Below are 24,152 nucleotides of genomic sequence, written 5' to 3' on the forward strand. Positions count from 1 at the left end.
ACCTGGAAGTAAGGATCTATAAGTTCTTGTACTTTCATAACATGCGGAGTTACAGCATCCTTGGATGTCTTATAAACCTCACTAGCTTTTGTGGTTAGTGATTGCACATGTGGTTCAACAGATGATGAGAATGTCAACCACTGTTTCTTAACAGCTGGGAACCATTTCTTCACATTGCAGGATAAAATCAAGGAGAAAAGTTAATCCAATTTAGTAAAAAGTTAATCTGGAAGTGCAGACTTTAAACCAACCAACCAAAGGCACAAAACTAAGTCAATATATAATGACTCACAGTTTTGATGTTTTCCAAATGGGGCTCAGCCCACTTGTTCGCTTGAGCTTTTTTCTCCAGAGCCTCAAACAGTTCAAAAGTAATTCTAGTTGGTTAAAACATTCTACAGTATATAACAGCCATGCTCAATAACTACCAGAATAGAACACATAAATAGATCCAGCAGCTGCCATGAATTAGGAATCTCTACGAGAAAATCATGAAAGAATACCTTCTGCATAACTCTGTCCATTGCAGGTTTTCCATTAGTACTCCAATGTGTCATGACAAATGCCTGCAAGTTAGTAATATCAGTCAAAAACTCATGCCCAAAGTCCTCATACACATCCCATGTACTCCAAAAAACCTACCTGACCATGCAGTATATGAACAGCAAGCCAAGGGGGAAGCCATGCCCCATGAACCTGAATGTAGATTGCATCATAATTCAATCAGAAAATAGGCAGAAATAAAAGAAGCAATATTCTTGAGATATTGCTTCATGTTTGTCCCTAAAAAGGAATTTTTGAGATAACATTGAGAAGTCAACAGCAACAATGTGGACATGACCACTTCCACATTTAAACCATATACAGCGATATTCAAGTCAACAGCAACAATGGCAATGTGGTGATCCGGGAGACAGGAGGAAAGAATACCAAGAATCATGATTAAGGAAACAGATCCTAGTACATACAATCACATTGATATTAGACTGCTAATGGTTGAGAAGCACCAGAATAGACTCCTGCAAGAGCTACCTTAAAAATTCACTGATGTCAATTCTGGTTTAAGATGTCATAGTTTCATTCATCCCATAAGACTCCATTAGTTACATGACATTGAAACAGATGATTTTTGTCGACTACCTGTCCCTTCATTTCAATAGCAACTAAATTATAAAAAACCAAAAGGTTATGTTAGTCGTTAGCGTCACCAACCTGGCAAGACCAGGGAGCACAAAAACTTCTCTCACACCATCATCACTATCTATCTGGGCTCATACTAGGCACAACAAAGCCATCATCTAGACAAATAATATGCACCCATATCTATCATAGACATAGAGTCTCCCCTTATAGACCGTTGTTAAAAGGCACCAGTATTTCCCTCCCTTCCCTAGAAATTCCCTGTTAATCACTTCAATCAGTAATAGCAGATCATTTAGAGCATCTGAAAAAGACATATAACCCTATCACTTTAGTTGATACAGGCCCTAGAAGAGAATGTGAAAAAATATTTGGTGAATGTGACAATTGTGGCTGGACTGAAAGGCATCCAATGAGGATGTGGTGAACCCTAAGTTGGCATGGCAATCAACCTGCTCTTCTCAAGTGAGTATAATGATGGGGTTGCAATGAGTGCCTAGAAAGCTGGATGGAAATTACAGTAGTCTCCGCCTGGATGGTAATTTAACGACCTGGTCAAGAAAAACTCTAGCCACCTCCTGAGCTGTGTAAAGGTGAGTTAGGCTTAAGAAGTGTGCAAACTTCGTAAACCTATCCACCACAACCAATATGCAATCCCTTCCTTCAAATCTAGGCAGTCCCTTAACAAAATCCATTGATACACTTTCCCATGCCTGCCCTGGTGTGGCTAAGGGCTGCAGCAGTCCCGGGGAGGCCATTGTTTCGTGCTTGCACCTCTGACAAGTGTCACAGGCTATCACAAATCTGATCATTGTATCCTTGAGTTTAGGCCAATAAAAAAGTTGCTTCACCTTGTGGTAAGTTTTTTGTATCCCTGAATGTCTTCCAAGAGGGGATTCATGTAATGTCTGCAATATTTTCTCCTTAAGTGTCTGGCAGTCCCCAATTACTATTCTTCCCTGATTTGATCAAGCCATTCTTTAGTGTATACACCTTTTTACTTGAGGGGTCCAGAATTAGCTGCTCCAACAGACCCTTAACCTGCTCATCCAGCTCATAACTCGCAACAACCTCCTGGTACCAATCCAGCACCAGAGCAGTAACAGCTGTCAAAGCCCCTTCTTCCTGACACCTTGACAACGCATCAGCTGCAATATTTTCTTTCCCTTTCTTGATAGGATCCCAAGAACAAAACTCTAGAATTCTCCAATTATAAAGTTAAGAACGAACAAAACAAAAGAAAAGCAACAGATAGTGGCCTATTCGAGAGGGCCCTTCTCTCCCAAAACTTCTTCCAAATTCTCTAGCCCCCCTCTCTCCTTTTCCCCTACCTTTTATATGTATTCCCTATTTCATTGCAGCCACGTGAGTTATTATTCTCCCTCAACCGAATGTGACTCTTCTGCCCTTGTGTGTTTTTCCTTGACTGCCCCTGCGTCTCCTTTCCTTTTACGTCGCTAGTAAGTGTGACGAACAGGGGCCCTATCATTACTTCTGCCCATGAGATTCACCTTGTCCTCAAGGTAAAACTCAAAAAATTGATGCAATATCTGATTGTATAGCTCCCAAGTGGCCTCTAGGGGTGGCAGCCCCTTCCATTGAATAAGAACATCAAGGCTCCTCAAGTTTTTTCCCATACCCAACCTTACCCCCAGTAGGAATTATGGTTCTACTTTCATCTCCAACTCTGCAGTTAGCTAGTCAGGGATAGTGGTAGCCTCCTGCACTACTCCTTTAGCCTTTCGGAGCTAGGAGACATGAAATACGAGGTGAATTGCTAGTGTTCTAAAAGGCGCTAGACGCTAGTCGAGCGGCAAGCTGCCGCCTAGCGCCTAGGCACTGCCTAGAAAATTTAATATTTTTTAATTTTTTCCTTAATATATTCTTTCTCTCCCCACCCCACCCCCTCAAATTTCAGCACGTTCTCACTCCCCCCCCCCAAAAAAAAAATTTCACAATGCTCTCTCTCTCAAACCTGCCTCCTCCGAGCACATCGCTACCTCTGCCATTGCCAATCTGATCGTCTGCCTCCAAGCACATCGTTGACCCCCGCCATTGCCAATCAGACCGTCTGCCTCCTTCAATCACATCGTTACCCCCCGCCAATGCCAATCGGACCGTCGTTGTGTTACCACAGGTAAGTCCGAAGGTTGTTCCAGTCCCTGTCCAGCGATAGCAGCGACAATGGAGTCGGGCGACCTAAGCCAATGTAGCGGCGGCGGCTGCGACGATCATTAGTAATGGAGTCGGGTGAGAGGTCTCGAGCCCAAACCACGTCTGGGCGGCCAAGGCGACACCTCACCGCCTTGGCCACATCGGCTGCCTAGGAGCCGCTCGAGCCCGATTAATTGGGCCAGCACCTAAAGGGCCGATTTAGAGGAACTCACGGTGGCCAAGGGCTGCCTAGCACCTCTCCGCCACCTAGGCCACCTTTTAGAACACTATGAATTGCACAAGAGTGTGGTAGAGACAACTTGTACGCCACCTCCCCAATCTTTTTCTCCACTGCGAAAGGTCCATAAAACTTTGGTGACAATTTCTCATTTGGCCTAAAAGCCAATTTGTTGTTCCAACACCAAGACAACTATTGTTCCCTTCTCAAATCTTAGTAATGGGAGAGGTTCATGCCCATAAACTATTTGAAACGGAGTTAATTTAGAGGAGACATGGTAAGAAGTATTAGACCAGTATTTAGCCCAAGGAAGCCAACTATACCACGCCTTTGGTTTGGAGGAAGAAAAACATCTGAGGTACGTCTCCAATGTTCTGTTAAGGGCCTCTGCTGAGGGTGATAGGAGGTTGTTTCTATTCAACTTAGTGCCTTGCAACCAAAAAAGTTCTTCCCAAAAATGGCTAACAAAGATTTTATCTCTATCAAAAACGATAGAGTTTGAAACACCATGTAACCAGATAATTTCTTTCACAAAGACCCTTGCAACACTGGTTGCTGAAAATGGATGTTTCAAAGCAATAAAACGTCCATACTTACTTAGCCGATCCACAACCACCAAAATTGAATCCATTCTAGCTAATTTTGGCAGCCCCTCGATGAAATCCATCGACACATCCTCCCAAACTTGACGAGGAATAGGGAGTGGCTGCAGCAGACCACTCAAAGAGAGAGTCGCATATTTTGCTGCTAGCACAGTGAACATTGGCGAACATACTGATGAATGTCCTGCTTTATCCCAACCCAATATACATTGGCAGAGATTCATTTATATGTCTTCAAGAAACCAGAATGGCCCCCAATTTGCCCATCATGACCCTCTTTCAGCATCAGGGGAATTAAAGTGGAGCCTTTAGAAAGATACAACTTCTGAACAATAAATGACCATCCACCCACGCAAAATCCAGTTTGCTGGAATGATTAGACTGTACCTCTTTAATGATCCGTTGGAGTTTACTATTTTCCTCTACCTCCATTTTTAGATGATCCAACTGTAAGACTCAAGGAATGATGAGTGCCATCGGTGTAACAGGGGAGTGGAGGCGTGAGAGTGCATAAGTTGCTCGATTCTCCAAATCGAGGCGATATTGAATCTCAAAATTATACCCCATCAACTTCACCGCCCATTTTTGACATTCTAGGCTGACCAATCGCTGCTCCATCAAAAACTTAAGGCTTCGCAGGTCAGTTCAAATAACAAATTTTCGTCCCAACAGATAACGTCTCAACTTCTTCACTACGAATACAATCGCCATCAACTCTCTCTCGTACACCAATTTATTCTGACCAATCGGATTTAGGGCGTGACTAAAGAAAGCAAGAGGTCGTTGCTCTTACATCAAAACCGCCCCTAACCCATGCCCCGAAGCATCCGTCTCCACAATGAACTCCTTTGAGAAGTCCAGTAAGGCCAACATCGACAAATCTGTCATTTGGCCTTTTTAGTGACTAAAATGCTTGCTCCGATAGCTCATCCCAATAGAAGTTATCTTTTTGAAGACGCTCCGTCAACGATCACGCCAATTTGCCATAATTCCTTACAAACCTTTGGTAATACCCCGTAAGGCCTTAGAAGCCTCGAAGTTCACGTAGAGATTGAGGGCTGGGCCACTCCATAACAGCCTTTATTTTAGCATTATCTGCAGCCACATCATCTTGTGAAATAACATGTCCCAGATACTCAATCTCCCTCTACCGAAATTGGCATTTTTTTACATTAGCATACAACTGATGAGCTGTTAGGACTCGTAATACGCACCTCAAATGCTCATGTTCAGCCACACTAACTATAGACCAAAATGTCGTCAAAAAATACCAGGACAAACTATCTCAAGTGTTCCTTAAAAATCTCATTCATCAAAGACAGGAATGTGGCAGGTGTGTTTGTTAATCCAAATGGCATCACAATAAATTCATAGTGACCATCATGAGTGCAAAAAGCAATTTTCGAAATATCATCAGGTGCGATTCGTATCTGATGATAACCCGATTTCAAATCCAACTTAGAAAAAACAGTAGCCCCATTTAGTTCATCTAAGAGTTCTTAAATGACTGGGATTAGGAATTTATCGGGGATAGTTACCTTGTTTAAAGCCCTGCAGTCCATGCAAAATCTCCACCCACCATCCTTCTTCTTGACCAACAACACGGGACTAGAAAATGGGCTAATGATCCCTACTACCAACATCTCCCAAACTAACTTTTCAATCTCATTTTTTTGGAGGTGGGGATAACGGTAAGGTCTTACGCTTACCAGAGGAACCCCTAGTTGTAACATTATAGTGTGATCCCTCCTCCGATGTGAGGGAAGCCCACACGGCTCCTCAAAGACTTCCTTAAATTCTGTTAACAACTCTTGCAGACTGTCATGGACTTCCACCCTCACCTCTTTTACTTCAGCCATCAAGCTTCCCAATTCCTGTAGCACTCCTCCATTTTCCCAAAATGCCTTCATCATCAACTTCAAGGTTACTTACGTTTTACTGAGGCTGGGATTCCCATGCAATGTGATAGCCATGTCCCCCACTGTAAACTTCATAGTTAACGAGCCCCAATCCACTTGTTTTTCCCCAAGTGTGGCTAACCATTTCATCCCAAGAATAACATCAGAGCTTCCCAGTTCTAATGGCAGGAAGTCCTCGACTATCTCGACATTTTGCAACGATAAGGTCACACTCTTACATACTCCAGCCCCCTGTATCGCCATGCCTGAACCCATGATCACACCGTAGCCTCGAGTTTGTGTCCGTAATAGTCCCAATTTTTGCACCAGATTAGCGGCTATGAAGTTATGGGAAGCTCCACTATCAATCGAGACCACCACTTCCTAGCCTTCTATTTTCCCCATAACTTTCATCGTCTGTAGTGGTGTTAACCCCACTACTAAATTCAATGATAACTCCACCATTTCCCCCATTTTAGCTGTCTTCCAAATCCCTAAAATTCTCCCCTACCTCGACTCCCTCCATTCCTTCTTCTTCTCCCCTTTCTTCTTCATATATGACCATCACATGTAGCTTCTTATTCTTGCATTTGTGCCCAATCGTGTATTTCTCATCACAGCGAAAACATAATCCTTTCGCCCGTTTGGCTTGCAGCTCGCTTTCACTAAGCCGTTTGAAAGGTGGGTTGCTCAACTTTCTATCGGTTGGAGGCTGGTATGAGGGGGTTGGGCTGAGTGTCGCAGATTTGGGGGAAGGATGCGATGGTGGAGGAATCACAATTCGCTGATAATTTGGGATTGGGGTTGAAGGGGCCTTGCCTTTACTTGGGCCAGACCCGAAAGTACTTCCATGGATTACCTGATTTCGTTCCTCAATCCGTTGTGCCAAGTCCATTATTTGCTCTAGGCTAGTAGGCCTTAACACCCTCATCTCTACCTTTACGCCCGGTTTCAACCCATTAATGAAATGCCCTTCCAGCATGGCCTCTGGCATGTCTTCAATCGGTGATGCCAGAGTTTCGAAGCAAAGACGACAATCCTTGATAGATCTCCACTACCGGAGAGCTAGAAACCTCTCCTCTATCGTGCCTTCCTGCATGGACTGAAATCGATTCCTCAGCAGCCCCTTGAGTTCCCCCCAACTCCTCACCTTTCGTCTCTTTTGTTCCCACTGAAACCATGAAAGAGCAACACCTGCAAAACAAACGGCCATGGAATCCAATTTCTCAACGTCTGTCAACTAATTCACAACAAAAAACGTCTGGCCCTGAAAACCCATCTATCTGGATCTTCTCCCTCGAAGAGTGGCATCTCTAACCACCTATTTCTCACTTTTGGCCTCCATAATCCATCAGATCCACTGCCTACGTCCTTACTCTTCCCTCCAAGATCCGGCATGACCTCCGAAGTAAGGAAGGAATCCATAGGTTTGTTCTCCCCACTCTGCTTCCCTTTCCTCCCTTTTTTCCTGCTCCTATTTCTCCATTAATAGATTGAATTGGTCCAACATCATTGCCATGTTCTTCTCTATATTTTGCACCCTCTAGAACTCAGATTTCATTGAATCCAATCCGACCTGCAATCCCTCCATTTGCCCCTCTATCTGTTGTTGGTAGCTTTCCAATCTTTCCTTCAACTCTCCCACTCTCTCAGAGACGATCGCTCCCATGGATCAGTGCTTTGATGCCAAAAATGAGAGCATCCCAAGAACAAAACTCTAGAATTCTCCAATTACAAAGTTAAGAATGAACAAAACAAAAGAAAATAAACAGATAATGGCCTATTCGAGAGGACCCTTCTCTCCCAAAACTTTTTCTAAATTCTCTAGCCCCTCTCTCTCCTTTTCCCCTACCTTTTATATGTATTCCCTAGTCCATTACAACCATGTGGGCTGTTATTCTCCCCCAACCGAAAGTGACTCTTTTGCCCTTGTGGCTTTTTCCTTGATTGCCCCTGCGTCTCCTTTCCTTTTACATTGTCGGTAAGTGTGACAAACAGGGGCCCTATCATACTGTATGATGTAATCTAACTCCATCAACTTAGTTATCCCTTTTTTTTGTAAGTGAGAGCGAAGTTTCTGTTGCAACAAAAACTTTAGGCTTCCATGGTCTGTCTTGATCACAAATTGGCCCCCTTCAAGGTAATGCCTCCACTTATCAACCACAATTAGGACAGCCAATAACTCCTCATAAATGCTCAAGCTTGCACGTCTGGGGGCCAATGCTTGACTAATAATGCTAGGGGTCTTCCTTCTTGCATTAGAACATCCTCAATACCCGTGCCACATGCATCAGTTTCCAGTACAAAGGTCTTCGTAAAATTTGGTAACCCCAACACCAGAGCCTCACTCATAGCTTTCTTCAATTACTCAAAGGCTGCCTCAACCTTGGGACCCCACTTGAAACCTTCCTTCTTCAGTAATTTTGTGAGTGGCATGCTTATCACCCCATAATCCTTCACAAACCTTCTGTAATAGGTGGTTAGGCCTAAGAATCCCCTCAAGGCCTTAAAGGTAGTAGGCCTTGGCCATGAGATCATGACTGCTACCTTCCTTAGATCAGTGCTTACACCCTTACTCGAAATAATCTAGGTATGCCACTTGTCCTTATGCAAAGGCACATTTTGACCTTTTAATATACAGTTGGTTGATTTTGAGGATCTCAAATGTAGTCCTTAGGTGTATAAGGTGTTGCTCAAAGGTCTGGCTATACATGAGTATGTCATCAAAAAAGACAAGGATAAATTTCCTTAAGTAGGTAGGGCTCGAATATCTGGTTCATCAAGGATTGAAATGTAGCTGAAGTATTGGTAAGGCCAAAGGGTATTACCAAGAATTCGTAATGGCCTTGGCGGGTTTGAAAGGCAGTTTTTGGCATGTCTTGTGGCTTCATTTTGATTTGGTGATAACTCGATCGGAGGTCAAGTTTAGAAAAAATGGTAGCATGTTTCAACTCATCCAATAGGTCCTCGATGAGGGGAATAGGGAATTTGTCTTTAACTATCATGGCGTTTAATGGCAGTAGTCCACAAAAAAACACCATGATCCATCTTTCTTTTTGACCAACAACACAGGGGACGCAAAGGGACTGTGGCTTGGTCAAATCAAGGATTTATGAAGCATATCCTTGACCATTTTTTATATTTCTGTCTTTGGGGTGGGGGGATAATGGTATGCTCTGGCATTGATAGGCTCTGTGTTAGGTTTCAGGTTAATAGAATGATCGAGGGTCCGATGAGAGAGTAAGGAAGTAGGTTCCACAAAAGATCTTCAAATTCAACTAAGAGTACATTAAGAAGGTCAAGTTGTTTTACCTCCAATTCAACTTGGGGCAAGCTACTGACAATCAACATGAGGTCATTCCCCAGCTCTTGGCCTTCTTCTTCCACTCCTTCCATGGCCTAGATGGAAATCAGTTGGGCCATCTGAGTCATCTTCTACTTGAACATCTTTTGCAATCGTCTCCCTGTAATCATTTTACGTAGCCCCATCTCCTTACTGCATGGTCATTTTCTTACCCTCCTCCTCAAATGTCACCTCCATATTGTTGAAGTCAAAACAAATTGGACTTACATGCTTCCTCCAATCCACCACCAACACCACATCACATCCTCCTAACTTGAGTAGCCGTAGGTCGGCCTCAAATAACTCCCCCTACATCTCTCAACATAACCCTGAGCAAGATGACTTGCTCATCACTTTGTTACAATTAGCCATCGTAACTGTTAGGGGTTGAGCATTAACCAATGTGCACTTTAATCTCTGAGTTATCCCTTCATATAGGAAGTTGTGGGTGCCCCCACTGTCGATCAAGATCATCAATCTGCAATCCTCAACCTTTCCTTCCACCTTGATTATCTTACTATTAGCTAGCCCTCTCAATGCATGCAATGACATTTCTCCGTTATCTTCCTTTCCTCCTTCATGCACATTAGTTGTTTCTTCCTCTCCCACTTCATCTCCTTCCTTTCTAGTAGAAGCAATTGCTTCTTGCATTGGTGGCCTAGAAAATACTTGTCCCGACACCAAAAACAGAGCATGACCTGCCTTCTCTACTCTATCACCTTCCCTCCTTGACTATTAGAAGCTAGTAGTGCCAAACTCCTAACTCCCTGCACCCCTAACTCCCTGCACCCCTCTACTTGCTTCCTTACCGAAGCTCTTACCCCCTGGTGGCAGCAAATTGTGAAGTCCACTCTTAACTAGCAACCTTTGCCTCTTTAATAGGGCTTCTACTGTCAACTCGCGCAACCTTGCATTCTTTGCTGCATGTTTGAGGGTCTTAGGTTGTAATACCTTCACCATTGGTCTCAATTCTTCGTTCAAGCCGCTTATGAACATTGAGACGAAGTAAGCTTCAGTGAGGTGGGGGTTGTGGTTCAACATGAGTGCCTTCAATTCTTCAAACTTGAGTTGGTACTCTAACACAGGTCCCTCCTTTCTAATCGTTGAATTCCTCCACTATGTCCACAAGACCTCGATCTCCGAATCTCTCACGTAATTCCTCTGCAAATTCGGCCCACTGACAGCCTTCTTTCACCTTGGACCACCCTTAGTACCAAGCATCTCCTGCATCGTTGAGGTAGGCTGCAGCTAAGGCCATCCTTTGTTGATTTGGGATTCTATACCATTCAAACATCCTCTTGCACTTTCTAATCCACCACCCAGGGCTCATCCATCAAATATTGGGATATCCAGCCTTGGCATGGGGAATCCGGATTGGTTGTGCACCACTGACACTTCCTACCTTCGCCCTATCACATTCTCCCCTACCTTCGTTGGATTGTCTCCAATTTTGGAGGTTCCAAGTGCCCTCTGATTCATCCCATGTCAGGGTAGAATCAGGTCAAATCTCTCCCTAGGAGGAAAGTCAGGAGAGAGTCTTACCAAATTCTGCCTAGCGAACATCATGATGAACCCTTGCAATTGCTCTCTGATTTTGCTTCCCACCTCCTCATGGATCTAAGTAATCGCTCTGTCCAACTTTCAATCTATTGAAATGATTGCCTCGTGGTTTCGATTAGATCCGATTTCCAATTGATCCACGTGAGCTTGCAAGTCAACCACTGTTGTGCAGAACTGTTGCAGTTGCAACTCCAAATCCTTCATCCAAATTCCCTCAGCCATCAAGTCGAATTCATAGTGAACCACCCCAGCCTAAGACAAGCTCTGATACCAAAATTGTCAAATCTTAAGGATTTGATGAGAATTCTATAGAACAAGGGGTAGAGAGAGAATGATCGAGCAAGAGAGAGAGAGAGAGAGGAGAAAATTGGAGGGAGAAATTCATAATTGAATTAATGAATCTTCTCATAACTTCCAAGGGTGAGATCAGTTTATATTTATACTGATTTCCCCAAGTCTCATGGAAATCCTTTCCCACCCAAAGTCATAACCGCCAAAGTACAATTACACATAGCATGCTCTAAGTACAAGGCATATCAGCCTATAACTACCTCTCTTATTCATGTGTACAGTGCATTAAGTAGGCACATGACAATCTGCTAACGAACGAGTTGTTGGTTTAGCATACCCTAGTTGTCCTATTGAAGATGATGACTGAAGACCCCTATTTATAATGGAGATCCCATGCCGTTATGTCAACGTCCAAGGGACCTGGTTGTTAACTTCAAAGGTACAATCAAATACTTTTGATGATAACAAAAATAATTTTTAAGTTTTCCAAACCAAAATATGTATCTCAAAAACTAAAATTCATTGAAGCTTAGGAAGAACTGAAAACAACAGCATTAAATGTATTTTCCCACCTTAATATCATATGAAGTTTGTCAAAACAAAAACTTGCAATTTTTTAACAATCTCATGAAATTTAGTTGACCAAAGTGATGTTGACCAAAGATGTCCAGCAACTGCATTTCAAAGAAGGTAACAAGTTTGGTCAACCAAAGTGCCACAGAATGCAATACTAATCTTTCAAGTCATGCTTAGTCGACCAAAGACAGGCAGCGTATCTTTCATTTTTGGGTCATCTGTGTAGTCAACCAAATGCTAGAGTAGTTGACCAAAGTTAGACAATATGGTTTTTAAAGTTTTAGAATTTCAGTTTAGTTGACCAAGTCTTCCTATATAATTTAGGACAATTTTTCAGAACTAGTTGGTCAACCAAAGTTCAAGTTTTGTTGACCAAAGTCTTCTAGAATTGAATACAATTATTCTGAGAAGCCAGTTTAGTTGGCCAAAGCTTCACTTTGGTCAACCAAAAACTGTTAGAATCAAAATTTAATTTCCAGAAAGTATGATTCTTGCCATGTTTCTCAGGCAAATTGTTCTCTCTTTATCTCACACATACTTAAATCATTTTACTTGATATGTTTATGTGATTTTTGTGAGAAACAAATATTTCCTCATTTGGCTTAGAAGACAAATCTGAAAATCATCCTGAGGTATAATGCCTTTTGAAACAAGTCTTTGGAAAATTCAAGAATGCTTGCTTAAATTAATTCCGAGAGGTTTTAGAGAATACATACAAGTTCTAGCCTAATTTCTTTCCTATAAAGTAGGAAAGGATTTGAGTCATCTACTCCTAAAATCTAGGAAACACTATCTCCTAAAAATTTGGAGATAAAAACATATACAAAATATAATATTTACAGATGATTTACAACAATTATCTACTACTAAAAACATCCTAGGATAATCTTGATATCTACCGAGTCTTGTAAAGCTTCTCCATTCCTTTTCAATGTAGACTTCTTCTTCTTCTTTTGCTGAATTCTCGTCCAACACTCCCCCTCAAGCTAGCGAATAGATGAAAGTCATTCCCAGCTTGCAAATTAGGAACTCAAAGGCTGGTTTTGCAACCATTTTTGTTAGGACATCGGCCACTTGATCACTAGAAGGTATATAAGACAAGTTTATCCCTCCTCCTTCAATCTCCCTTTTTATAATGCTTCTATCATTTCTTACATGCTTCCAGTCATGTTGCACTGGATTTTTAACAATGCCGATAGCAAATTTGCTATCACTAAATACCTTTGTTTGTTGAGATAGGATTATCCCCAAGTCCTCCATTAGTCTTTCTAGACAAATCACCTCACATATCCCATGCGCAATAGCCCTGAACTCGGCTTCGGCACTGCTATGAGCCACAACTGATTGCTTCTTGCTCCTCCATGCAACTACATTTCCAAAGACCTTGGTACAATATCTTGAAGTGGATCAGATGTCCTCTTAAGATCCAGCCCAATCTGCATCCACATAGCCTTCAATTCCCATGTTTTTAATTTTCTTGAACATTAATCCCTTCCTAGGTGTCCCCTTTAAATATCTTAGAACATGTTGAACAGCCTTCATGTGTTTTTCAGTAGGTGAATGCATATATCGGCTGATTACACTCATAGAATAGGCTATATCTGGCCTAGTTAGAGACAAATAAATTAATCTTCCAACTAACCTTTGATACATTTCTTTGTCCACCGAAGCATCATCACCATTCTCTTCAAATTTCCAGCCTTTCTCTAGGGGAGTTCCAACTGGTTTGCAGGTTGTCATTCCTGTATCCTTTAGCAAATCCAAGATATACTTCCGTTGTGAGATGAATAGGCCTTCTTTGCTTCGGGCTACCTCCATGCCTAGGAAATATCTCATGGTTCCTAGGTCTTTTATTTCAAATTCAACCTTCAATTGCTTTTTTAGATTATCAATTTCTTGCAAATCATCCCTTGTCATAATAATATCGTCAACATAAACAATCAATATAGCCCTTTTTCCATTTTCACTGTGCTTAATGAACAAGGTATGATCAGATTGGCCTTGTTTGTATCCTAGCCGGTTAAATGTCATGCTAAATTTACAGAACCAAGCCCTCGGTGACTGTTTTAGTCCATAGAAGGACTTCTTAAGTTTGCACACACTTCCACTATCAACTTCTTGCTCAAAACTAAGGGGAACCCTCATATAGATCTCCTCATCCAAATCACCATTAAGGAAAGCATTCTTAATGTCAAATTGGAAAAAGGGCCAATCAAAATTTACAGCAAGAGATAATGATACCCAAATGGAGTTTAGCTTAGCAACCGGGGCAAATATCTCTTCATAGTCGATGTCGTAGGTTTGAGTAAAGCCTTGTGCAACCAACCTAGCCTTGTATCGTTCAATACTTCCATAATCAACATCTGCATAGACCTCAACTTGGACAGGTGATCCAATCATTCTCACACTGCACCACCATTATGCTATAAAATATCTAGTACCATCAGTTTAACAACATTGTATTGTATCACATACCTACCATCTAGATTTTAAATCCTACTTTGCATGGACACTCTCATTTCCCCATATCCACCCATAGCACACAGTTGCAGTTACATGCCTCATCCACCAGTAGTACCAGGTTATCAGAATAAAGATCTTTTCTTTCCATGGCTGAAGCTTGAACCTTCAAAGTTTCATGGCTCCCTGAAGCAAAAACTCATTGGAATTTTCTACCATACAATATCTATGCCCAGAGAAAGTAATTCATTATGAGCAACAAGCAGTTTAACTTGTGATGCAATTCAAGTTAAAACGGAGAAAGTATCCTAGTAAACTCTATATGGATAGTAGTACAAGATAATAAACTGCATGCTTTCCCTAATATTCACTGAGAATGGAAAAAAAAAATTGCAACCATAATGAAAACATAAAAAAACACCTATAAAACCCATTATGACACTCTAAATGACCTATAACTAAAGTAAGCATGTATGTCAACATCACATTGTGAAGCAAACCAAGTCAATATTTACCTCAATTAGCTCATTAGTTCTAGACGTGGCCTCAAATTTTGCCTTCTTCAGTTCTTCCTGAGAGAAATGTCACATGGCATAGAAGTATACATATCACGATGTTAGCAACTAACATTATGCAAGTATTAACCACACAAGGTAATCTCAGAACCTCAGCAATTTGAAGTGCACGTTCAGTTTTATGAATTTTGCTCTGTTTTTCTTCAATAACATTTTGAAGCTGCAAAAGAAACCAAAAACAAGATATCACAACACCACTCCAGTTACATGACAAAGTGATACACATGGTAGAGGAGTTCCAAGAGGAATGAGATCAAAAGAAGGCCAACCAGGATGAAACCCAATTTGGGGATAAAATGGTTACATCATTTGTATGTACTATATAAATAGCGGAGGTGGGTCCATGAGATGGATAAAATGGATAAACTAAGAGGCATGTCTCTGAGATGGTACCCCACTTCTAACAACCCAAAAAATGTGGCATAAAAAAGAAGGTTTTATAAAAAGTCACCGTAGGACAACTTATCTAACAGTACTTCATTGTAGGTCTAAAAATAGCCAACGCTATTATTTCAGTTCAATTTTGGATTAGTCATTTTTACATCTAACCCAACCCAAGGGCAAACTAATTCAAAGTCAAATAGAGCCAAACTAATGAGTGAACTTGCATTTGAATACCTATTTCTCACTACATGTAGATTGCTAAGTACTTGAGGTCTAGAATGCTAAGATTTTATTTTACCTGGTATTTGTAAGGTAGAAAATTTCATTTACATGGTATGTGGTTGGTCAAAATTTTGTTCTAATAAATTTGTTAAATAAAATAACTAAGGTCCAACTAAAACTAGATGAAAACAAAATTTTGGACCCAACCTAGAACAAAATCCATAAACCTGACTATGCAGATAAAAAATCACAGCCATAAAATAAACAAGCACACTCAGCAACAGTAGAGCATTGAAAGAAGAAAAGCAGAGAGAGAACAGATTAGTCCAACCCCAGCAGACAATATAAACAAGGAGAATGAGTAATGAGAAATAGAGAGGAGCAGCAGCATACAGCCAGAAAAGGAAACGAAACAACAACATTTGTTGCTGTGAGAGGATGAGAGAGATGAGAAGATGACAGATAAAAGAAAGACAAGAAGAAGAATGAAAGGGATAGCGCTAGATGATAGATAAAAGAAAGACAAAAAGAAGAAAGAAGGTTCTATAGAAACTAAGCAAAGTTATAATGAGAAGGCACATAGAACTCCAGAAGCAACTCTTAGGCTTCAAGCCGAAGCAGCAACTATTGTTGGTTATGAAATGAAAGCTACTTTTTCAATAATAGGCTTTTGACAAAATATGGGCTGTTGATCAATTTCCATGATGGATGATCGGATTGTTGCGATGGCAGCAGGTACTGTTTGCAATGACTGCCAAGTGACAATAGACAGTAAATTTTTGGATTTAGAATGGTATAAGGCAGTCATGGCAAATGGATCAAAATGAAGCTCTGTTGCTGATAAAAGATGGATAATAAACAATTAAAGGTGACAATTAATGTCATCAATGGCTGTGTGTGAAATGTGAACTACATGCCAGTGCTGGATTAGTGAACAATGGAAATGGTTCCATGGGCTTATGGAGGTTTAGGATCCTATGACACTGTGATGGAAACAGTGCACCAAAGGTTAGGCTCTGATACCAAATTGGTGTAAGCGCAAAAGGAAGAAAGAGAGAGTGAGGGAGGAGAGGAAGAAAACTAGAAATTAGGGGAGAAGCAGATAATGAGAAGCAAAGAAGAAAAAGCAAGAAGAATTAGAGCAAACAAACATAAAGAGACAGACAGAGAGAAACAGTGAGCAATTCGTGTTTAGTAATCAATGAAACCAAGTCTGAACAATCCTTGTGAGATATTCATATATTGATAAAACCATGTCAAACAAGAAATCAAAATGAAACTATGTAACAAAATCAAAAAATAGCATTTCTAATACTACAAGTTTTCTAAATAAAATTACAACATTTTGTTACGATCCAAGGGTAGATTAGTCATGGGAAAACCATTGTAACTAACTATAACAGCTAGTGGTTAAGTAATTAGAATAATACAACTACTCTAGTTTGCAGTTAAACACCTGGCGGGAAACAATTGCCTTTAAATAAGGCTGTTGTAGAATAGGTTGGACATCTTATGGAATAATACAGAAGCTTCTTTCCCATATTCTATCTCTCTCTCTCTCTCTTTCTCATTCTCTCTCGTTCTTCCTTTCTCCCTTCTTCATTCTATCTATTTTCTTCCTAAAACTCAATTCTTCTTCTTGGAATTCAATTCGAATTCCTTCAATTGACCAACCCTCCATCTAAGGGCTAGACTAGTAGTATCAAAGCCGATGTTCTTGGCAGCTGGCGAAGTGGGTCCGTTAGGTGGGTCGATGGAGTAGGCACGGTCGGATTGAAGGGGAGTGACAGGGGAGCGATTTGGGTAGGTGAGTACAGGCAACTGGCTCTGGGTCGAATCTTAAAGGCGAGGCAAGAGGTGGAGCCTTGGACGGTGATTGGGTGAGACGAACCTTAAAGGCAAAGCAGGAGGTGGAGCCTTAGACGATGATTGGGTGAGACGAATCTTAACGGCGAAGCAAGAGGTGGAGCCTTAGATAATGATTGGCTGAGACAAAAAGGTCGATTCCGACAAGAAAGTTAGGCATGAAGTGGGAAGAGGTCTAGGTGAGCGGGAACACCAGCGATTGCACTAGCCGATTGGTCTTGAGGGTGATCAAAGCCGGTTTGGCAGAAGTTTGGAAATTCTTGTTTGTCGTTTGAAGGTGAAGTAGATCAGGCAAGTCATCCGACCAATTCTTGGTGCTTTAAAGGTAACTGAATAGGTCTGGGCGCAAGTCCAAGAATCAGTCTTGATTGAAGTCAAGAGCGATGCTTCTCAGCTGAGAGTTCAAAAGTTTCAATAGCTGATGCCAACAAGCTCGTAGCAGTGGGTTTGGATTTTTGAAGGCGACTTTTGACAGTTGATTCTTCTCGGCTATATGAGTCTTGGAAACAGCTCAAGAGGCAATTACAATTGTTGTTCAGTGGCTCAAGAGGCAATTAACAGATTGTTGTTCAGAGGCAAATTTTCAAGGATTGGAATTGTGGAGATAGAGAACGGATTCCAAGGGAAAGGCGATATTCTCAATCAAAAATTGGACGCGTTAATGATTCTAATTTCACTGAGATTCAATGTTAGTTTACTAGAGGAATTTTTCCCAAGATCCACTGCGAAACATATTCCAGCGAGAACTGACATTCTACCAAAGACTCCTAATCTGCAAGAAGCTAATGGCTCAACTAAAGTGAATCAGGAATTTTTAACGTAAGGATCATTTATCGATGGGAAAGGTGGTGCCGGATTACTTCCTCAGATTTCTAACGTACTTGAAGCCAATGAACAAGATGAATTGAAAAACAATATTGGTTCATTAGATGACTCAGCTATAAATCTCGCCAAAGATGAAAGTCAGGAAGGAGATCGAGTTCCAGCCATTGGGGAACCTACGGAACATTCTCATCTTTTCCTATGCAATTAGGAAGTCCGAACAAGAATGGCAGTTGCAAGAATAGTCACTGCAACACCGTTGGAAGAGAAATTCATTGAAGGTAAACCCTAGGTGTATGCCGTCAAACAGGAAGTAAAACATGCTTCTAAAGTGTTGCTAGAATATGTAAACGTTGAGGAGGATGATCAAATCAACACGATGGAGCGATCCGTAGAGCGTGAAGATCTGTTCAAAAGTTACTAGGTGGATCGTCAAAAAAATGGGAAGGAACAAGCTACGAAAGAGCAAAGGAAACAATTGAAGTGAGTCTACGTTGCTTAATTGTTGCATCTGCGGGAAATTACGGATATCATGTCAGTTGAACTGGTCTTAGCAAAGGTCAAGGAAATTGTTGGAACTAACAAATCAATGGGAGAAGAGATACTTGGCATGGAGATCTCTGAGGTCCACATTTTATGTTTGAAGAAAAAACAAAAGGAAAATGTTAGACGAAATTCAAAGTTGAAGATCGTTTATGAAGGATAAGGCCATCCAGCCGTGTAGATTGAATTGTTGTAACTTATAATTTAAAGTTTGAACGTGTATGTTTAGATTTTAGGTTATCTCTATAATTTAGGAGATAGAATTTCCTAAGTTTTAGGAGATAGAACATCCTATCTCATCTCCTATTTTTTAGGAAAAAATATAAGGATAGGTAGAGTATTTAACTTCTTGTTCTCAGCTCATTTAGAATTAATCAAGCATTATTTTTTCTGCTTGTTTCATGGTATCAGAGCCTAGGTTAAGCCTCAAGTAGTTTATTTTTTCTTTGCCGTTTGTTTTTTCCTTTTTCGAAAAGATCATGGCCAATGCAAACCAAAACCCTACCCTTACAGAAACTTCAGCCACCAGTTCCCCAAGTGTTGTTCACCATTCGGCTCCTTCTCAATCCTTTCCTAACATGTCCAGCCATTCAATCGACAATCACCCACTACAAATTACTCACCATAAGTTAAATGGGAGTAATTTTAGAGAGTGGTTTCAATCAGTTTTATTAGTGATCAAGGGCAAACGAAAAGCAGGATATTTGATTGGTGCGACTCCAACTCATTCGCCAACAAACGCCTCTTATGGCATATGGGAGGCAGAAAATTCAACCATCATGACATGGTTAATAAATTCCATGGAGACTAGGATTGGAAGGGCATACCTCTTCCACAAAACAGCCAAGGAGATTTGGGACTCGGTGCAAGAGATGTATTCAGATTTGGAGAATTCATCTCAAAGTTTTGAGGTAAGGTCAGCCATAAGGATCACCAAACAAGGTAATCTAAGTGCTACAGATTATTTTAATACTTTGGTAGAGTTATGGCATGAGATGGATTTGTTTTATACTATTACTTGGGAGAGTGCTGCTGATAGTGTTAAATACAACAAGATGGTTGAAAAAGATCAAATTTTCGATTTTCTCCATGGACTTAACAGTGATCTAGATGAGGTGCATGGCAAGATCTTAGGCACTAAACCTCTGCCCAATTTAAGGGAAGTTTTTGCAGAAGTTAGAAGAGAAGAAAGCCGCCGAAAGGTTATACTTCAATCGACTGCTGATTTGACTAATCAACATTCAGCCCTTGTTACTGTTAAGCAAGGGGATTTTGGTCAAAAATATTCCGGAATAGAGAAGCAATGGTGTGATCATTGCAAGAGACCGTACCACACACAAGAGACTTGTTGGAAGATCCATGGTAAACTAAGGAATAAACGAGAAGGCAGCAGATCAGCCTATGTGGCTGCTGCATCTAGTGAAGATGGGCCAAAACCAGGTGGGGAAAATGGATTAAAACCAGACCTAAATCTAGACATGGCCAAAATTGAACCGGACCGGCGGTTCGAACCGGAACCGGACCGGCCGAACCGGAACCGGAACCGGACTGAACCGGCGAAATTCGGTCCGGTTCCGGTTCAAGGTTCCGGGGAACCGGAACCGCGGAACCGAAACCGCCGGAACCGCGGAACCGGTCCAAACCCCCCCCCGTGCCCCCCCCCCCCCCCCAACGGTCCAAAATTGGACCGTTGGCTGCCAATTTTATTAATTTTTTTTTTTTAATTTTATAATTCCTATCTATATATACCCCTCCCTCCCCCACTCATTTTTCACACTTTCTCTCTCTCTCTCTCTCTCTCTCAAGTCTCAAGCTATTATTCTCTCAATTTTGTCTCTCATTTAATATTTCAATTTCAATTTCTTCAATCTTCTCATTTTGTTATTTATCAATTTATTCAATTATATTGTTAATTATTTATTACTTGTTACTATATTATTTTATCATTATTATATTTTTTTATTATCATATTTTTTTCAAAAAAATGGCAAGTGAAGGTAGAAATTTTGAAAATGTTGAGTTTGAAGCTCAAAATTTTCAAACACAAGAGAGTGAAACTCAACAAAAGGGAGGTGAAAAAATTTCTACTTCTGATATTTTTAATATTCATTTCAAGAAAACACCAAAAGGAGATGGTAAATTTGATGTATCTTGTAATTATTGTAATCAGGTATACAAATTCAAGCAAGGAGGTGGATATGGTACTTTCGCCCGACATTTGCAAACAAAGCACCCGCTCAAGGTTGGATTGAGCCGCGATCAAACACAAATATCCGGGTTTGCTACCTCTTCAAACTCTCCTCAATTATTTCATTATAATGAAGCTAATTGTAGGTCTGGTTTAGCTGAAATGGTAGCAATTGATCATTTATCTTTTAGTTTTGGTGAAAAATTAGGTTTTACTCGATTTTGTCAAAACTTTGTTAATCCTAGTTTTAAATCAATTCCTAGAAATACTTTGAAAAGGAATTTGTTAAAATTGTTTAAAAACTCAAAAATTGAATTGATAACATATTTTCAAAACAATAATATTAATGTTTCTATTTGTAGTGATATTTGGAGTGATCATTGGCAAACTCATTCATATATGGGTATTACTTGTCATTGGGTTGATGAAAATTATGTTTTACAAAAAAGAATTCTTGCGTATCGATGTTTTGATGAAAGTCATAATGCTGAAAATATTTGTAGATTAATTCAACAAATTTTACAAGAATATAGATTAGTTAATAGAATTTTTTCAATTTCTTTTGATAATGTATCGGCTAATACTGCTTCTATTAATGAATTGAAAAGAATTTGCCAACCAAATTTTGGTGGAAGATTTTTTCATGTTAGATGTGCATGCCATGTTTTAAATTTATGTGTTCAAGATGGCATTAAGTCACTTAATTCTTATTTAGATCCAATTAGAAATATTATTTCTTATATTTGGGTACACCCTCGAACTGCAAAAGCATGGGCACATTTTTGCACCTCCAATGGTCAAACCCCAAAACGTTTTTCAAAAGATGTCCCTACTCGTTGGAACTCAACTTTTAAATTACTTAATCAATCTTTTGAATATAAAGATTTATTGTGTTCTTTTGCAGCAAATTATATTCCACAATATCCTATTTTTCCAACTATGTGGAATGTTTGTAGTTCAATTTTGAATATTTTACGAATTTTTAATGATGCTACTCATACACTTAGTAGTGTTTATAAACCAACTTCACATCAATTTTTAATAGAAGCAATGAATGTGGCCGGTGTATTAATGGAAGGAATTAATGTTGAAGAAATTTGTCATGCTATTTTAGAAATGAGAGAAAAATGGTTACGTTATTATCAATTTATTCCTGAAATTTCTCTTGTTACTATGGTATTTGATCCTAGGTGTAAATTTGATGGTTTAATTGAGTGTTTGTCTAACTATTATTCGTTGTTAGGATTAGAAAATAATGAAGAAATTGATGTGAATATTATAATTTCTAAGGTTAGAACTTTATGCAATCAATTATATGAAGCATATGTTATTGCTCCTAGTAGTGAAGAATCATTTCCATCCATGGCTTCGCATTCCTCTTCCTCCCAACCAATGAAATGGGGTCATAAATTTTTAGATCAAAGGAGGAAAAAACCTAGATCGAGCTCACATTCGGAGCTCGAAACTTATCTAACCACAGTTTTTGAGTTTGGTGAAGATACAAGTTTAAATTTTGAAATTTTGGAGTGGTGGAAAAGGCACAAGGAGACATTTCCAACTCTTGCAATTATTGCAAGTCAACTTCTTGCAGTTCCAGCTTCAACTGTAGCCGTTGAACAAACATTCAGTAGTGGAGGCAACATTTTGGACGAAAGAAGATCAAGATTGGCTCCAGAATCATTGGAAGCTCAAGTTTGCCTCGATGATTGGGAAAGAGCTAACATGCGACGTCAAGAAGAACTTATCCATTCATCATCATCTGACGAATGGGTTAATGATGGTTCAACAACGGCGACTTCCGACTCCAATGAAGATGCGTAGGATCCAACTCATCCAAGTTCATATTTTATTTTTTTTCACATTTGTAAAAATTAATTACTTGTATTACATTTTTGTTGTAATTATTTTTTAATGAAATTAAGTCTAATTCTATTTTTTATTTTTTATTTTTCACATTTGTAAAAATTAATTACTTGTATTACATACTTGTTTAGTTGTTTTAATTATTTTTAATGAAATTATTACTTATATTTCTTCAATTTTTAGTAGTGTTTTTTTATTAAAAATATGGTTGAGAATATTTATATTTACAATTACATTTAACAATTAAAAATCGAAACCAAACCGAACCAAACAACGGAACAAGGACCAAAATTGAATACAACAATATTTAAAAAAAATTAAAAAAATTCGGTTTGAACCGGAACCGGAACCGTTGACCGAACCGGCTCAAACCGTTGACCGAACCGGCACGAACCGGAACCGGAACCGAACCGTCCCAAACCGCCCTTGGGCGGTTCGGTTCAGGTTCAAAGATTTCTTGAACCGGAACCGGCGGTTCATGAACCGTGGCCATGTCTACCTAAATCTGACAAAAGAACAAATACAAACATTGTACAGGCTGCTTAGTCAAGGAACAAGATTGGTTAATTCCTCTAATTCTCAACCTACAGCCCTGTTGCTCTGCAAAGTAACCCTCACTGCTCTTTAGTGTCAAAACAGATTCCTAAGGATGTATGGATAATAGAGACAGGAGCATCTAATCATAGGCATCTCTTAGAAGTTGCATGAGCAATGTTGTTCACAACCCACGTCCCTCATTCCTACTGGGGGGAGGCGGTTCTTACAGCAGCTTTCCTTATAAACCGTCTACCCTCCAAGACCTTAAACTTCAAAACCCCCATTGATACCCTTTGTACCTTATATCCTCATGCTCCTTTTCTCCAATCTCTTGCACCTAAAGTGTTTGGTTGTGTTGCTTATGTTCATAATCACAGTCTTTCTCGTACTAAGCTCGATCCCAAAGCCCTAAAATGCCTCTTCATTGGTTATTCTCCTACCCAAAAAGGATACAAGTGTTACAGCCCTATGAACTAAAAATACTATATTTCCTCCGATGTTACATTCTATGAGAATATTCCCTACTATCAGTCCAACTCATCTATGGATCCTCCCACTGATCCACTTCCTACTCCCACTCTTTCGCTACCAATGTATTCTCAAGGGGGAGAAATTATTAAAACCTCTGATAACACACTAACAGTGAAATCCCCTCCTACAACAGCAGCTACAGCTCCAGTTGACCCTAAATTAACCATTGATTCTAACACGGCAGTATCTGGCCATTGTTCTGGTCAGAACAATACCAAACCAGCTGACCCTTTGTTTGTTTATTCCCGACGACCAAAAGACCAAACTAAGCTGCAACAGTGTCAATCATCTCTACCAACAGCTGCTAGTCCTTCAGAAGACATCTACAGGACTGAAGAAGAATGTTTAAAGGACAGCCC

The 24,152-nt window shown here is 40.1% G+C and overlaps 1 protein-coding gene across 2 annotated transcripts in view; it reads right to left on the reverse strand.

Moving 5' to 3' along the window:
• LOC127812938 (uncharacterized) overlaps nucleotides 1-24,152 on the reverse strand; it is a 45,865-nt gene that overhangs the window by 16,677 nt on the left and 5,036 nt on the right. For both annotated transcript variants that reach the window (XR_008026021.1, XM_052353541.1), the window contains exons 5-10: nucleotides 14,929-14,997; nucleotides 14,778-14,834; nucleotides 643-696; nucleotides 504-566; nucleotides 293-355; nucleotides 3-167 (exon numbers count right to left, since the gene is read on the reverse strand). Coding sequence is in view for 1 of the 2 variants with exons in the window: in XM_052353541.1 (XP_052209501.1) it covers nucleotides 3-167; nucleotides 293-355; nucleotides 504-566; nucleotides 643-696; nucleotides 14,778-14,834; nucleotides 14,929-14,997 (471 nt within the window). In the remaining variant the exon portion in view is untranslated. The remainder of the gene's footprint in view (nucleotides 1-2; nucleotides 168-292; nucleotides 356-503; nucleotides 567-642; nucleotides 697-14,777; nucleotides 14,835-14,928; nucleotides 14,998-24,152) is intronic.

Source organism: Diospyros lotus, chromosome 11, assembly GCF_014633365.1.
Source record: "Diospyros lotus cultivar Yz01 chromosome 11, ASM1463336v1, whole genome shotgun sequence".
Lineage (NCBI taxonomy): Eukaryota > Viridiplantae > Streptophyta > Magnoliopsida > Ericales > Ebenaceae > Diospyros > Diospyros lotus.